The sequence below is a fragment of the Falco rusticolus genome, chromosome 5 (genome assembly GCF_015220075.1).
Source record: "Falco rusticolus isolate bFalRus1 chromosome 5, bFalRus1.pri, whole genome shotgun sequence".
In the NCBI taxonomy this organism is placed as follows: Eukaryota; Metazoa; Chordata; class Aves; order Falconiformes; family Falconidae; genus Falco; species Falco rusticolus.
Genome location: NC_051191.1, coordinates 66,853,325 through 66,870,621, shown reverse-complemented (window position 1 = coordinate 66,870,621; position 17,297 = coordinate 66,853,325). Strand labels below are relative to the sequence as shown.

General features: G+C 35.5%; 1 protein-coding gene across 4 annotated transcripts in view; it reads right to left on the bottom strand.

Moving 5' to 3' along the window:
• Positions 1-17,297, bottom strand: part of IPO8 (importin 8) — a 50,916-nt gene that overhangs the window by 14,649 nt on the left and 18,970 nt on the right. For all 4 annotated transcript variants that reach the window (XM_037388662.1, XM_037388664.1, XM_037388661.1 and 1 more), the window contains exons 9-21: positions 16,436-16,570; positions 15,503-15,602; positions 13,770-13,846; positions 12,393-12,509; positions 10,065-10,154; positions 9,229-9,394; positions 8,462-8,622; positions 7,893-8,018; positions 6,088-6,154; positions 5,269-5,394; positions 4,688-4,785; positions 3,559-3,654; positions 1,885-2,105 (exon numbers count right to left, since the gene is read on the bottom strand). In XM_037388662.1, the coding sequence (XP_037244559.1) occupies positions 1,885-2,105; positions 3,559-3,654; positions 4,688-4,785; positions 5,269-5,394; positions 6,088-6,154; positions 7,893-8,018; positions 8,462-8,622; positions 9,229-9,394; positions 10,065-10,154; positions 12,393-12,509; positions 13,770-13,846; positions 15,503-15,602; positions 16,436-16,570 (1,580 nt within the window). The remainder of the gene's footprint in view (positions 1-1,884; positions 2,106-3,558; positions 3,655-4,687; positions 4,786-5,268; positions 5,395-6,087; positions 6,155-7,892; positions 8,019-8,461; positions 8,623-9,228; positions 9,395-10,064; positions 10,155-12,392; positions 12,510-13,769; positions 13,847-15,502; positions 15,603-16,435; positions 16,571-17,297) is intronic.

The following is a 17,297-nucleotide window of genomic DNA, read 5'->3' as shown; positions in this document are numbered from 1 at the left end:
AGCATTTGATATGCAGTAGAAAAAAGTGACAGCACAAAGAGCTGAATCTCAAGAATTTTGCTTCAGTCACAAAAAAAAATGGTACATGGAAATCTTGCTCTTTTCTAAATTAGGTAGATATAAAAACAATCTAATAATTAACAATAGTATTACCATAAGGTGTGGGAGAGGCAGGCTTAAAAGTGCCATTTTTCAGCCACTGGCACTCCAAAGAAACGAAGTACATTGGGTCCTTTATGCCTTATTTGTCATCAACTCAAGTAACCCCTCTAATTGATAACACATGTATTTATGTTAAGATACAGGATGTACGTAGACATTTAATATGTGTATCATGTAGAAGTGGTCAGAATGCTCGTGATAATATGAACTGTTCACAGACCTAAAATAAGGTAGTCTATGCTGCAACTCTACCAACTACTACACTTTCATTCTCATCCCACTAAAATGTGTACTTATGACACAGGAGGGAGGAAAATAATTTTTACTGTGTACATTTGGTATGTGCTTTAAAAATAATACAAAGGACATGCTGAGAGCAAAACCCACGTATATCAGTTGGTCACTGATTGACTGGGAGTCACTATTTTATGACAGTTACGAAAAAGGTACTGCAGTGCTATAATGCACCACACAGTTCTAAATTCGTTCTAAGTTCAGTTCTAAACACTGAGGCAATAATGTAGCTATATCAAGATGGCATACAATTCTGTTCAGGGAAGATTAACTGAAGAGCGGGTATGGAGGAAAGCTACTTGGATGACCAGGGAATGGAGAAACCACCTTGTAAGAAGGCCCCTAGAGACTTGTTGGAAATTGGAAAGACAAGACTGTACCAATAAAAAACAGGTAGGAAAAGAACGACAACCTAAAATAAGGTATGCATCTATGGGTCAGGAGCTGCCTGTCTTGGTCTGTGCTCATTCGTGGCATGACTCTGACCATACTGATGCTTCACTTAGTCTGCTGGCATACATTATGCACAGAAAAGACACATTCTAAGCCTGCCCGTACACCTGCAGTCAGATGTCAGCCTGCAATGACAGAACGTAACTCATAGCAGTAAGGTAAGAGGTAGCTGTTTACTGTATCTGACTGTCTGCTTGGTCCTTAAGTAGATTTGAATCTCACAGTCAGACACCACATCTCAGCTGAGAGGCAAGCACTAACTGTCAAACACTGGACTTGACATCCACCCAGCATCAAGTGCATGCTTAGCCACGTGATGACAGGCTTTGTCCACCTTCATTTACTTCACCAATGTTCAGCTCCTGCCCAAGTGCACACTAGTGAGTGTACACATGTTCAAGGGAGGTCCAGAATGAAGTTTAAGTTCAGGAGTATGCTGAACAGTCAGTACATCAGTGGCATAATGATAAATATGCAAGTTGATCATCAACAACTCGCAGGCATTAAAATCAGCATGTTGGATTCATTGGACGGAATAATTTTTTTAAAAACTTTAAATGGAGCAGTTAAAAATACTTCATAAAATATGTAACAGAAAATATGCATACGGTATTTCAGAAAAAAGGTTAACATCTCGCTGAAATCCTGCTGGTCAGCTCTGAATACTACCCTCAACGTATGCTGGAGAAGCAGATAGTTTGTGATTAAGGAACTTAAAATTAACCTAAAATATGACCTGTAATGTACCCTTGTATCCTCACAGCACAGAAAATTCAGCACACAGCTGAACAGACCTGAAAAAGTTACACGGTCACCTTTACTGGCATCACAGCCATTAGATCTGGTGTGGATTTCTGTTGTATAGACTCATCAAGGAATGAGAACTCTTCCACCAACATGACTAGGGACACAAACAGAAGTGAACAAAAAAAGATCAAAACCATAGACCTCTGAAAGAAAAACCACAATACTTGCCCAAGAAAACAGTCTGTGTCATTCATCCATTGGTTTATGAACTGTGCAGTGATAGGCTCCGGATTGTGTGGAAATCTGATGTTCTCTAAGGTGTGCAGAAGTAGGTCAGGATTGTAGTAGAGTGCAGCTATGGCAACCTGAAGACACATGGTACGAAGCTCGCTTGTTTTAACTCCTCTAGTTAACCGCTCCAGAACAGCCTCCACAAAAAGTGGAATACACTGAGCATATAAATATAAAGGAGAAGAAAAGAGAAAAAAATCCCCAACAAACATGCGTTATGTACGTTGCCAGATTATACAAAAGTTTACAATAATTTTATCAGAATTGAGTTAATCAGAGTTAACTTCAGTTAAGTCCAGGTATAACCTAGGAACATATTCTATTAACTTCCTAGTATAAAAGCATTTTAAGCCTCTGATCACATGATTATAAATCTTCTCCAAAACAGCTATTTTCTGAGCTAAAAATTGCCAATGTTATTCTCAGCACAGAGGAGAATATTTGGGGCCATTTGGTGGAATTCATTCTAGCACTTATAAAACGTTTAGAAAAGAAGTCAAAGATATTCTGATCTTTAAATAAATCAACAATTTCAAAACTAACAGGCATTAAAAATGAAACTACCTAAATCAGCAAGACAAAGAAAAGAAGTTTTTTCCTAATAAACATAAAGTAGTGTTAAATTTCTTATAGAAGTTTGAAATAGGTGTGTTTATTCAGATAAAAGCAAGTATGCACAATTTCTACACAATGAAATAAACATTTACATCTATTTCAATGTACAGGTTTATTCTTTATAACAATTTGGGAAGCATTATGAATGTTTTAGTTTATGAGTTGCATAAAATAAAAAAATCATTTCAATTCACAGAGTTGTGGAGCTCAGCTAAGCCTTCCAACACATACTTATTTCAATGCAAATGCATACAATTCACTGTAATCCCTTCCAGGTTTCCTTTAAAAATAAAATCTTTCAGGGAACGTTTTTATCTTCAATGACTTCAGATTTACATTAGTAAAGTTATATTGGTTTCAGTGAAATTAACTGAAAACTTATCACTGAAGTCCACAGATTGCACTGTGGCAACACATATTAAAATAATTTAGGTTGGAACATTATGTAAAGAATGAGACCAGAATTTAGCCCTTAATAGGAAAATGACTACTAGCTCAAAGTGTCTTCTAAGAAACTCTTAAAAATTATGAATATGTTTTTCCCAGCAATCACAATCCACCCATGCTAAAAATTCTTCATTCCCAAATGCACTGAGTAACTCAAAATATTAAAAAGAGTCTAGTCCATATTGCTTGGAGAAACAGCTTCAATAATTGGGTATGTATAGTTAATCTCTCAGCCACAATAGTTTTAACAATGTGGTTTGCATCAAAAGGGAAATCCTATTAGGAGAAGGCAAAACCAGACAATCCTGCACATCATACTATATACTTATCATCTATATTCATTTTCCAGTCATGCCCACTAATATCTAATCACCAAAAAAAAGAAAACCCCCAAACTTACAAACTCTCCTGAGCTCGTTTACTTCTTTCTGTCTCCATTCCTACACTTTACATTACACTCAAACTCTTGAATTCCAACTGCTTTCCTCAGGAATCAGACACATATTACTGGAAACCAGTAAAAGAGAAAACCTGTTCAATATATATCACCTGGTCAATACCCCGTCCTTTGCATTGAAGAACAATTACTTCTAGGAGTTTGGCTGCATGGCACTCTGCATCTTCTCCTGCATCTCCTGTTAATACCTACCAACCAGAAAGACAATTTAGTTTGTCAGTGTTAACCACTGACAACTTTGAAAGCAAGTGTTCCTGTACCTGCATACATCAGAAAACCTCTACACAGCGTATACACGCCTATTCATGCTTTATTTTGTGAGGAATTAAGACACATAAAAAAATCATCTCTACAGGGCATAAACAAAGAAAAGTGGCTAAAGATTAATTTAAAATTTTAGAAGAAATTTCTATAGTTCTTTATGAATGTTAGTATTCTTTACATGTCATCACTTTCTCTTTTTTAAAGGAAATGTTACTTACAAGAATCATTGCCGTTTTCCACATTCTGTTTCCATTTTTTTTACTTCAATTCTAATAAATATTGGCAGATTAACAGCCTGGCAAAGCGAAATCCTACCTTTAGGCCAGTGTCTGATTAAAAACAAGATGTATGCAATCACTCTATGTATATGCACATATGTTTGAAACTGACTGCTTCTTCTCAGTACATTTCAACTCTATGGTCAGTGCCAATCAAACCTGACAAAGAAGCAGAATTCTCAATTTCTGTAAGTTTCTTAAAAATAAGCAGGTAGCTAGATGCCTAACACTTTAAAATGGCCAAAATTAGAGAAAGGCTGGAGCAGGATCTCATACTTTGTTACACATGAGAGAATCAGCGTAAAAGAGAAACATTACACATGTAGAAAGAACTTCAAATGAATTCACACCTTAGCTGACAACTAGAGAATCCAATCACAAGATACGCGACCCAAGGAAATCAGGCTTCATTAATTCCTCTACTTACCAAAAAAGCTGTTCATAGAAGAAAGTCAAGATGAACAGCAACTTTCTCCCACACAGATTTGTGCATGTAATTTTTTAAAAAGCATGTCACTTAAAAAGTGTGAAGGTGCTATCTGTACTTGGAACTGAGCAGAGACTAAATTTCATTTCGTTCTGAAATGACTGGCCAGCACCTGGGACATTCAGGTCATTCCACTTAATCTGACTGTTAAGTACCAGTGATAAATGCAACAGTAAGAATCAGAAGCCTTACCTTTTTACACATAGCATAAATGATTTCTAAGTGTTTTGGGTTAGACAGTAAAGTATCAGTGTCAATGGTCACATAATTATGCAAGAGAGGCATCATATCTGTGGAACAGGGAGAGCAAAAGAGAAAAAAATTACAACTAATACATGCAAGTACTAACCAGTGAGGCTGTAGTTCTGTAATTAATTCATTAGCTCAGATTCTTGGATATGGTTGCAGATTCAAACTCTGCAAAAGTCTGTTTTAGCAGAATTCTTCATAAAGTGCACCATGCAGAGTGCATTCTCAGAAGAGGAAATAGAATAGGATCACATTTTAATTAATTTGTGGTTTCACATTAACTTCGCGTATTTCAACTTTCTTTGAGTTCAGGACCTCCTACAACAACTGATCACACTGACAGATTTGAACATGCTTCTAGTTAAATATGCTCCTGTCATACTCCTACGCTAAACAGACGGCCAGGGTATGACTCAAATACTTGATCAATTCAAAGCAAGACACTAAATGGAAGCGACCCTTATTAAGGTCATCTTCAGAGATTAATTCCCAAACAGTGGAAACATGAATAGAAGTGATCATACCTGCAAAGTACTCAAAGCAATCCTGCTGGAAAACCTCATATAGAACCCCTAAAAGCTGCCACATTTGAGGTGAAATCATCTGGCACGTCAAGCTGTAGGCCAAGGAGAGAATTTCTTCATAAAACTCTGGAAAGGAAAAACAATTTGAAGGGAGGTGCTTTAAAAAAATAGCTTGCAAATACCTTGAAATCTGAAACCAACCCCCAAGTTATATAACAACTAAAGGACAGTAATTAGTAACGAAATCAGTATGTAGAAAAATAAAACAAATTGGAAAAGACTCTTTTGAATGGGCCATATGTTGGCCTATATTTACAAAACTATGCACAGTTTTCCATTATAATGGAACACACCCGAAAAATGTATTACCAGCACATCAAAGGCATTGCTTTGAAACAATTTACTGAAAAATATTTTTATTTTCTCAACCTTTGTTTTTTCTTAAAGACCTTATTACAAAACTGTAGCTATTTAGTGCAGGGTACTGATAAAGCAGTAATTTAATTGCAGACCGTGTCCATAAAATACCAATATAATTGTAGACATTGTCCTTTAACACAGCTAGCTAGAACTATAATCAGAACTGCATCTTCTGCATTTGCGTCTGACCTCCAAACCACAGGAACCAGCCTGACTAATGCACAAGAGGGCATCAGGAGAAACAAATCATAAATAAAAATTAACACCTTTTTTTCTTTAAAATAGCACACACAAAAAAAGATGAAGTTCTCTTCAGAAACATAGTATTGTTTGCAATAATTAATTTAAGAACTTTTAATGTAAAAACATGTGTTTCTACAAATTGTCTCTAAAACATACCTATAACATGTTTCTGCAAAACAAGGCCAATGATCTGTAGACAAATACTCTCGAGCTGTTGAGTTATCTGAAATGAAAACATAAAGCAGTTTATTTAAAAACTCAGAAATACAGTAATTTAATCAACGTATTTGACTAATTCAGTTTGAGAAGTTCTTCAAAGCAAAAATCACTTTAAATGCTGCATTAACAGTCACAATATTATGAAATAAGGTCTTACTGATATAAGTACTGCACTTTTCAATACACGGTATTGCTTTAAGACATGTCACTTAAAGCATTTTTCTTAATTTAAAAAAAAATACCTCATTTTATGGTTATTCCACAGATCCTATCAATAACTCTCTCTCTTGCCCTGTCTGGATATAAAGTAACATTGTATTCAAACCAAAATCTTTGAAGTAGAAGAGTTAAAAGGAAGAAAGGAAGAGATGCTTTTCCTTAAGATGTCTACAGAGAGCTTCCCAGAGTAGACTCAGCAAGAAGAATACATGCAGAAACTGGGAGCATACAACTGTACTGAAGTCAGGATTCAGCCTTGCCACGTTGGACAGAAGGACTACATTTATGAATTAAATTACAAGGAGATCTATATAGCCACATTGTAAGTCTAAAACCAGCAAATACAGAAATTTCATGTTATTACCACAGGTCTTTCATTACAGAAATAATCTCACAGGACGTCAGGCTTCTGAGCTTTTTCTAGCAAAGGGATTAAACACAGGACCAAGATTCATCCACTTACCTTCAGACACTTGACTCAAAAGTTATGATCCCCTAAACTCCCTCCATACTTAATGGTGAAAGGGAAGGAATTTCTAAGGAGTTTTCAGCCTCATATATCACTTCTAAAATGATCTAAGATTCTGAGATGAAGAGCACTCCACACAGTATTTTAGTTTGTGCTTCACACAACAGAAAAAAGCTGCTAAATTTACACCAAAAAAACCCCAATCCCAAAGGATAGGCTAAAACCTGAAGATCCACTTCGAACTACCATTACTGGTGCTCAGCTGAACTACCAGATTTCACTTTAGCTTTCAAAAGCTGCAAGGGGTTCTTGTAAAGGAATGAATGATGTTTTGAAATCCAAAGGAACACAATGGTCTTACAAGAAAATAATTAGTATTTTAATTAATGTATTTTTTAAATTATAAGCTTCACAAAAAGATTTCACACTTGCAATGAAACATTCTCATTGTAAAACAAAGAGGCAAAACAATCTAGGACAAAACACTTTTATGGCAACTGAGCTTAAAGTTACTGACTGACTTTGCCTCTCTGGTCAGTCACTGAACTCCTTCCTACTTCAGTCAGCCCAAGTGGTATGGGCAGAAAGAATCTCTTTCTTCCTTGCACGTGAAATGTAGACTTAAATTGCACCACAACTGGGAGACCAATTCCTAGGACTTCTATCCAAGAAATTGCTGGGTAAACATCAAAATATGAGTCACCACTGTAAAAAATGAGCCTTACGCAAATTATTTCTCCCTCAAAACTACTGTAACAGTCTGTAATACCGTTATCCAATGAAATGTTCACCAGAATAAGGGCTAAGGATTTTACCCTCAGACTATAAATTCCCCTTGAAGTTGAGAGGTAAACAATTAAGAAATCACAAAAGTAAACTGGGCTTTAAATTCAGATTTGTCAGAGATCACTTGCTTCTGCTATTCACCATTCTGCTACAGTAAATGCACATTCATGTCAACTCAAGTGATGCAACATACATAGAAGTGCTTGTTGTCATGAACGAAAGGCACGAGTGAACAGCAGAGGAAAAGACGTATAAAAGAAAATCTCACCTCCTTGTGATCTTCCACAACTGTCAGGATAGTGTCAATTGTGTGCAAGATGCCCATGGCCATAACTGTTTTGTCCTCTACTTCCTCATATTCCTCACTCTGGAGTACTTTACCAAATATTTCAGCCTATGAAAAAAACACAACCAACTTGACATTCAAGAGCAAACTCACATTTCTAATTTGTCATGGAAAACCAAGATAGCTAATGCAACAGCAGCAATGCCTTATCTGTAAGAGCTGTCAGCATTGACAAATATGCTCCTTACCTTTGAAAGGGGACTATAGAAAATTAAAAACACCTCTTTTTTTGAGAACTCTGGCGATGTTAAGTAATTTGAAATGTGAGATAGTTAGAACTTGGCTCATTAAAGCCAGTGACAAAATTCAGTATCTTTGAAAAATTCACGTTTTAAAGATGTTTCATACAAAACCAAAGTGTTGCAAATATTATAGGTGGACCTTCATAAAGATTACTTTAAACAGTGTGCACTTCAAACAAAGTTCATTAAATGTTTGCCAAACTAGACATGTGCTTCTGACTGGACTGTTATTTTACTATTGTCTCTTACCAGGTGTTGAGTCATGTCAATGGCGATAGTAGCTACTTCCTGACTGTACTCACAGATCATCTTCTGGATTACATTAGTAAGATCATCATTTTCCGTCTCTCTAACAATGTGCAAGAGTTCTTGCATAACTGGCCTTACATAAGGCTTCACATATTCCTTGGCTAAAATAAAACAATTGAAACTAGGTGAAATCAACTATCCATAAACACAAATATACAGTATCTCAAAACTACTGAGTAACTAAGTACTCTTGAACAAAGTAATTTTTTAAAGTTTAATTCACTTAAAAAAAAAAAAAAAAGGCCAAAAAACCTACCCGAGGCACTTTTACAGCCTATAACTAGCAGACTAACAAAGTAAATAAATTGTACATTTACCACATTCAGTGCTGAAACATCATCTACAACAAAGATCCACTGTTTTGGGTGAATACATGCCCTCATACACAGGCAGCATTTGTTCTTAAAAATACATGCTATTTCACTTCACTAAAGAAAAACAAAGGCAGGTGCTATTCGCTTCATGAAAGCAATATGTTGATTCTAACTTCTTTTGTGCAGAGAACTGCTGTAAAAACTTCAAATCAGAATTCTGGGATGCATACAGTAACTAATGAGCAAGTGAAACTGTCTAAACATGATGAAATGTTCTGAAATCTATGTCTTTAAACACTAGAAATGTTTACATAAATCTTCACCAACCTCCTAATCTCTAAAAAAAAATTAAAAATCATCAGTGTATACAACTGATGAATCACTGTAGCATACCTTGCTCTTGGTTGCTTATTAATGTCTGAAGAGCTATGGCTGCTTCTACTTTGACAGGCATTTCCTTATCATCAATCAGGCTCTTCTTTGCCAACTCTACTGCATTCCTCAAGTTTAGCTCGTTGTGAAATTTCAAAGCACTGAATGAATGAAGTACCCAACAAGACTGCATGACAAAAAGAAAAGCAAGTTAGGGACCACTGCAATTTTTAGCATTTTTTAACTGATTCAAAACCAATGCTAACTATCTCTCTGTTCTCATGTACTGTTGTGGGGTTTTTTTCTTAATTACGGTGTATTCATACAGTTTTTGCACTCAAGCAATTCTTAATTTCCTTTCCCAAATTCCAATAAATCCCATAAGTACATAATTGGCATTCACAGTTTTGGTCCTTCTGGGAGAAAAAAAAATTAAGAACAGAAATTAAAGAAAATTAACTTTGTTTGTGACTGATATGGACACTAGGGGGTTTTCATAAAGCTACACTCCAACTGACATTACCTACTCTGTTGAAATCCTACCTGTTCTTCACAGCCATCCAACCACTCTAGTTATTGAGATCTGCTGACAAAAAATGGTCACAAGAAGGGCACAACCACTGCAATTATGCAGACTGATTGAAGATGTAAACATTAACATGACACAGAATACCATCAATTCATTTGACTGACAGATCATTTTTTAAATCAAAATGCTGAAAAACTACTGCACAAAGTTGTTATTTGAAATTTTACTATGTATTTGCTTTATTTCTTTAATTCACATTCAGAATGAAGTGGAACTGCAAGGCTAAGGATCATGGCAAATACTGAAACTGAAGAACTGGTAAACTTACTCTAGCTCTGAGATACCCCAGGTTAGACATGAACAATGGAAATACATGATTCTGTAACATCAGCTCCATTTGATCCTTGAAGACACTCTTCTGTTGGTGTAAATAAAAATTAATTTTGGAGACCATTCTTTTTTGCACATACTTCATTCTAGTCAGTAACCATTTCAGCTATCAACCATGGGAAATACAATGATTTGTCTATGTAACATAAAGGTATTCTCTCACAAAGACATCTAGATCTCGTAGCTTGAACTGAACAAACCTCATAAGCATAGCAAGTTCATAGCCAGATTAAGTGAAAGAACTGTACATAGAATATTCAACTCCACATTACTCATTACAATACTGTAAACTGGAATTTTCCATTTTCTTTAAGGCAATTGATTCCAGCTTATTTTTCTTAAAAAAATTAATTAGGATCTAGTACCTCCATTCTTCTTACAAAGGAGTACATACATGCCTGAAGATAAATATAAGCTTAGTATGGAACATATATGAGTTTCAAATGACCTACTGTTACTATAAGCATCAGAAGTAACAAAAGTAACTTCAATTTTTTGTGTGTTTCTTAATAGACTAAGCTAATTCCTTTGTGATAGAAATCTCCTTGGCTGGAGAAGGATATTTGATGAAAATTATCCTTAATTATTACAACCTTGGCCAACCCCAAGATATTCACAGGAAGCCAGGACCATCAGCATAGAGACTTGGGACCGTCCGGGCACTTACAGCCCCAGGATACTCGAAAAGGTATATGCTGTTACCATCTAAAGGAATGATTCAGTGGCTGAGATAGGAAGAGGGTGAAAGGGGACACTCAATACAAAATATAACTTAGGTGATCACACTACTACTTCACCAATGCATACATAATTTTTTCCCCACACTGATTCCCCTGCCCTCAGAGAGGCAAATGAAGAACTGAGCAGAGAAAAACCACAAAGGGAAAAGAATTTTCCCTTGTGCACACAGGTCAAAGGTTTGCAGGCATTAAACTGGAGCCACTATGGAAAGCCAGGTGGTTAAGGCAGGATCGCTGTGTCTACGAGCTCCTTGCAATCTATTATCTCAGTCAGATCACCAGCCAGAAAGCACAAATCAAGTATTTTACACAGAAACAGTTAATGGAATTTTTCAATCTGCCAAATCCCAAACACAAAATATTCAGAGTTGAGAGGAGTCTGCAGTGTTCAGCGATTATTACTTTTTTTACAATGTATATAATAACCTCATGTTTCAAGACTGAAAATTTCAAATAAGAGTGGTATGCTGGAATAAATCCTTTTTATTTCCTCAGGTTTAGAAACCCCCAAGTCAAGATGAAAGGCTCCTCACAACACAATGTTCTCTTTCACTGTTATACTCCGGCATGAAGGAGAGCATTTACAATCCAACGTAATCTACAAAATTTCCACAAAAGTTACTGATGTTTCAGGATTTCAGATCAGATCACAGATTGGTACATTGGTAAAAAATAGATGGTAGATGTTTTTAAGATGTTGCTTGTAACATGAAGACATATCCTGCACAGAAAACTCATACATAAAATAAAATAAACTACTTTTAAAAGGAAGCCTCCAGCACAACGCTGCTATTCTCAGGCTAAAAGTGGTAACTTTTTGGCAATAACTTTTGACATGGAGGGGGCATACTTTAGACTCCATCGTCTACAGAAGCGTAAAGGAAACCGTAATTTATATTACATTAGACAGCAACAGTGTGGATTAAAACGTGTACTCAAATTCCAGAAAAATAATCAAAATTCTGAGGTACTGTCCATAAAAAAATGGAGGAAGAATAGGAACTCTATGCTCTTTCCAGCTATTTTCAAAACTCCCAACTGGCTGATGAAATAAGACTTAAAGCCACACATTGTAGGGTAAGAAAGCTGGAAAGCTAGACAACACATTCCTGCAACATGTTAAGTAAACATTTTTCTGGAACCAGAAGCAGCCCACAATAGCACAGGCTGTTTGAGGAGTTTGCTGAAGAATCATAAGCAATGTTATTGATGGAATGCATGTTTGCTTTTTTAACACCCTTCCATTTCACAAGGAAAGCGGGAGAGGACCAGGGGACTGTTCTGTAGCAAACAAACGGAGCTTTGGAGCAACCTAAGAAGACAAATCTGCATATAAAATGGGAATATAAAACCCAGGAAAGAATGTTAATATTTTTAAGAAACAGATTCTTATTGCACAGTACAATCTCTCTACAGACTTCATAAATATGGCCAAAGGCTAGCCATACTTTATAAGCTACAACTTTATCAGAAATGGCAGTTGATAATAAGAACTACTAACCTTTTTCACTTCTTTACCCACTTACCTTCAGTAAAATATCTGCTAGGGATCCTATAACGTGCAAAGCTCCATCTTTTTTCCTTGGATCAATGTTTGGCTCTGTCAGAATCTGGTAGCAATAAGCCATCATTTTTGGTAATACCTACACAAGACAGAAAACACACAATCTCCTTTTGTCAAATTATTTTAATAGCATTGTTAAAAAAATTCATATAATGTTTTTAACTTAAAGTTGAAATTTTTTTCTTGGCCAAAGCAACTGTGAGGTACTACATGTAACATCTTTCCATAGTTAAAACTGAGAAGATTTCTTTTTAAACTTTTCAGCCAAACTTGTCAAACAATCTCCTTGAAATCTCACATTAGTAATAGTAAATAAGATATTTTTATTGTTGTCTTGAGGCAAATCAAAAAAGGTAATGAAAAGGCAAGAGGCTCAAACAGTACCTCACCATTTTTTTCCCTTAACTTCTCTTCTGTCTTGTGTCACACATATATAAATACATACATGTGTGTATATGTACGTATGAACATAATACATATTCAAGAACACCTTGGACAAAACCCTCATAAACTTATTTTAATCTATTGATTTTGGCAGTAACTTCTACAGTTGACTAGACTTAGAAAGGTTTCTTCACAAAACCAATTGTTTATTGTCATTTCCACACCCACTATGTGCTTTTCAGATATTATGACATTTTGACAATCTCAGTACAAATTATGAAAATGAGAAGGTCAGTGGGCAAGGACGTTTTTGACAATAAAGCAGTGGAAAGGTCATAGGCTATTCCATCTGACTATGCTCTTCTCTGAAGATCCATCTGGAAACAGAGTTCCATGTTTACTGGATGTTAAAATGGTACCCAGAAAAAAGTTGGCCGTTTTAGCAAACTGTTGCGTGCTTTCCAGGGCTCGGCTGGATACTCCTGCACAGATCACTAAGTACAGAAAGATCTACAGCAAAGCTATGCCCTCATTTAAAAAGTAACTATGAAATTGGTTTTGTTCTTGTTAATTTCATTGCTGTCAACAGGATTTTAAATAGTATGAGTGAAAATTAATAAAGATCAGGTTCTCTTTTCCTCCTGCTAATTTGGGAAGCTCAGAACAGCCATGACAGAGGCTGTTTGTAAACTCTGGAAAATACCAGTACGTCTATTCCAACTCAGTTCATATCTGGCAGGTTAATTGTAAAGCTGCAAGAGGAATCCACTTATTTATTTATACATACACACATATTTTAATTCTCCCATAATTAATAGCACTCAGCCAGAAAAGCATTTGACTATGTATTAGCAAGTAGATTTTTCAAGACTAGCTTCCCATAGCATCTTCAAATTTGAGGGAAAATGACATTGTTAAGAAAACTTCACATAATTAAAAAACACTAGTTCCATACCTCTTTTCTCTTCTTTGCAGCAGTATAAAGGAGATTCTGTGCTGCTGTTGTAGTGGATGCATAATCCTCAAATACATCTAACAAATTGGGGGGAAAAAAAAAGGTAAAAAAGATACTCCTTTTCTGAATGACATACCAATAAAGTTTTTATAAACCATTTTGTTTGTGGTATATCACAAAATCAGAGTGAATATTTAACTTCAAAACTATTGACACAGTGGTCTTCACTTCATGGTTAAAGAGTAAGACCCAAGCTTATGTCACATAGCTTATGAAAACATTTACTTCTTTCCTTCCAAATCTGCTGACGGCTCATCATTGCCTTTATTAGGAACGCATTATTTATTCATTAATTCTTTTGAAAACAGGTATTTAAGGGATGAAAAATCCTGGCTTTTTTTTAATTAAAACCACTATAGGAAGAACAACAATACATTCCAGCACCATCTGTGTACCATATGTACACATTTTTGGCTTGATATTATTAAAACCTCATGGGAAACTTTTTGTATGTAAAAAGTACTTGGATCTGGGGTAGTTTTAAATCTGCTGAAAGCTGAAGCTTTTTTAGCTTCATTCATTACAAGTAAACCTCCTTTAATCACATTGAAAATACAATTTATATCTTGAAAAAAAAAATCTGTTCTGCCAAACATGTTCTAATCCAAATGTCCCTACACAAATCAAATAAAAAGATCTAAAAACATAATGTTAAAATGTGGTTAAAGTTACACACTAACTTTTCCTGAGAATGTGAAGATAAATGATGATTAAGAAATACTACCAGACTACTGGAATTCTTGTTCCAAACCAAAATGTGCCTCACTAAACTTCAAATTAATGTACTTTTATGCTTGAAGGGTTTTTTACCTTCCACAATACAATTTAGATCTGTATTTAACTGTTTCAACTATATATAAAATAGGATTCACTATTTACACAGAAAGAACCAAAAATCAGCAATGTGTTTGTGCCCCAGTGACCAACACTGTATCATGATTAATTTTTTTGCCTAACAACTCTCCAAGATTTTTCTGTGAAAATTTAAATTCTGTTTTCTCATATGTGAATCCCAAATCAACTAACTGGAAGTTTACCAAATGCTACATATCTCCATGGTGCCTGGCTTACAGGAGTTTTCTGCTAAAACTGCTGTATTTTAAAAGCATCCTTCTCTTTTTCAGTGACATGACTCTTTTAGTAACAGTAATTATTCATAATATGGTCCTATGTGATATTCCAAAGATTTTTGCACTACATCTTTGAAAGAATACATATATCTAATTGTCTTACAATTCAATAATAATAATTGGTAACAAAATGCTGAAGACTAACAATTTTCAATAGGGAAAGAGCAAGTCAGGCCTCTTCTGGTCAAAGCGAGAGCTGCAAGAACTTGCAGGCAGCTGGCACACTGCAATTCTGGATTCTGAAACTGGCATTAAAAAGTGAGCATGCCAATCTATTTGGGCTGCACTGTGCACATGTGAAGTAGGAAAAAAAGTTAAGATAATCATTTAGTTTAAAGCTACCAGCCAAGTGGCCAAAACTCACTTGATCTGCCGCCTTCTTTTAACTACAGATTGGTGAGATTTAAGAACCAAATTTTCTTCTTCCTATTGTTCAGGACACTGGTGAAGACAGAGACATTACAGTGGCCATGCTGTGAATTGGGACTATAGTGTACAGTTACAATGAAAGCAAAAAAACAAACGTTAAACACAAACATTTACCGAATTTCATTCGGATATATTCATACGGATCCTCTTGCCAGAGCTCTTCATCCTCATCTTTGTAGCACATTAGAGAGAATATCACTTCTTCTGTTATAGTCTAGTATTAGAGAAGTCAAATACACATAAGCACACATAAAATCAAATTCCAGTACAGTTTCCCTCCACTACACACTAATTTACTCAACCTACTTTTCTGAAAAGTAAAATTCTTTTAATCAGTGCTCTTTTATTTTGGCTATCAGAAATAAACTTACAATATACATACTTCCCTTCTGCAACATCCTTACACATCAGTAATTATATATTTATAATAATACAGTACCATGCAAAATACACTTCAAGACATACATCGTCTATGAACAGCAGAACATCGTATTCTGCAGAAGGATCTCACCTTTGCAACACTTAACATGAGAATGGATTTCAGAGTCCTTCCTCCTAACAGTCATGGGATTAATTAACTACAGCAAGGGAGCTTATGACATGAAAAAATAAAAGCATAAAAATAACTTTTCACTTGTTCTTAGTTCACTTATGAAGCATGTCCTTAACACAGAGTTCAATACCTTATAGTCGATGTTCTCTTTGCATGACAATCAATTCTGAATTTCCAAATCTATAGACAATTCTGAACACTAGCAACTAATAAAAGCCAGAACATTATGACTGTCTGGCAGACTTCAAAAATAAAAATAAAGAACTTATAGAACAGATTCCTTAATTGAGGTTACAATATCTGCAATAAAAGGTAGTCATAATACCAATAAAATCAACCGCATTAATGTATAAATGCTATTTTTTGCCCAGATCGACTGCTGCATCAAAGATTCACGAAACATTCTTTAAAACTGCAGAACTGGTGGGGGTTTTGGAGTTATTTTAACCACACTGATGACATGCAGTGTTTGTGACTGGGTTTTGTGCACTGACCTGTATGTGTGGCTTCATTTGCTTCCATGTTACAGAGTGAATAACCCCCTGGTTCAGATAATTTAATGTTTGCTGAAGAACACGTGGCGCAACATAGTCTTTTTGCCTGTATTGGTCTAAGATTCTTAAGAGAACCTAAAGAAATAAATTGATATTTTTAAATAAAGACCGAAAATTCTCATGCATAGGCATGCAGTCCACCTCTTCAGTGAATGTACATGGACAGAATAATTGGTTTTATAGCAGAGGTTCTACTGTTAGTAATCACTGAAATGCCTTTGATCCAAAAAACAGAGATCACATAAATGTTAAGGATCAAATCCTGCAAGCATTCATGTACATGTCTACCTTTACTATTAGCCCTACTATGTGATCCCTTGTGATTGTAAGCCAAAGTTATACTGCAATGTTCACAGGCTCCCAGTTTACACAAGCCTCAGCAAAATTTGGAATAGATAAGGAAAAGACACAGTGATATTTTCAAACTGGTTGGCTTCTAGATCTGTTAGTGGTGTCTGTATTAATTTTTTAATGACAGGCCCCCAAAGACAACAAATTACTTTGGAAGAACAGTGATAAGAATAGAAATACTAAACTAGAAAAGAAGAATAGGTTACCGTTTAGATCTGTGAATCAGAAGAGATGCAAAACCCTTAACTTCAATTACCTATTGTAAACATCAGATAGTATCGCCTAGCATGCTGCCACAAACTCCATCACAAAAAGCTTCCTTGGTATAAAGGCTTGCTGTACTAAGAAAAACCTACAGTACAAAGCCACTAATCTGCACTAATGGCAGATGTACTCTTATGTGTTAATAAGCGTAAGAATTGGCATGTACATGAATAACAGTAAAAATCAA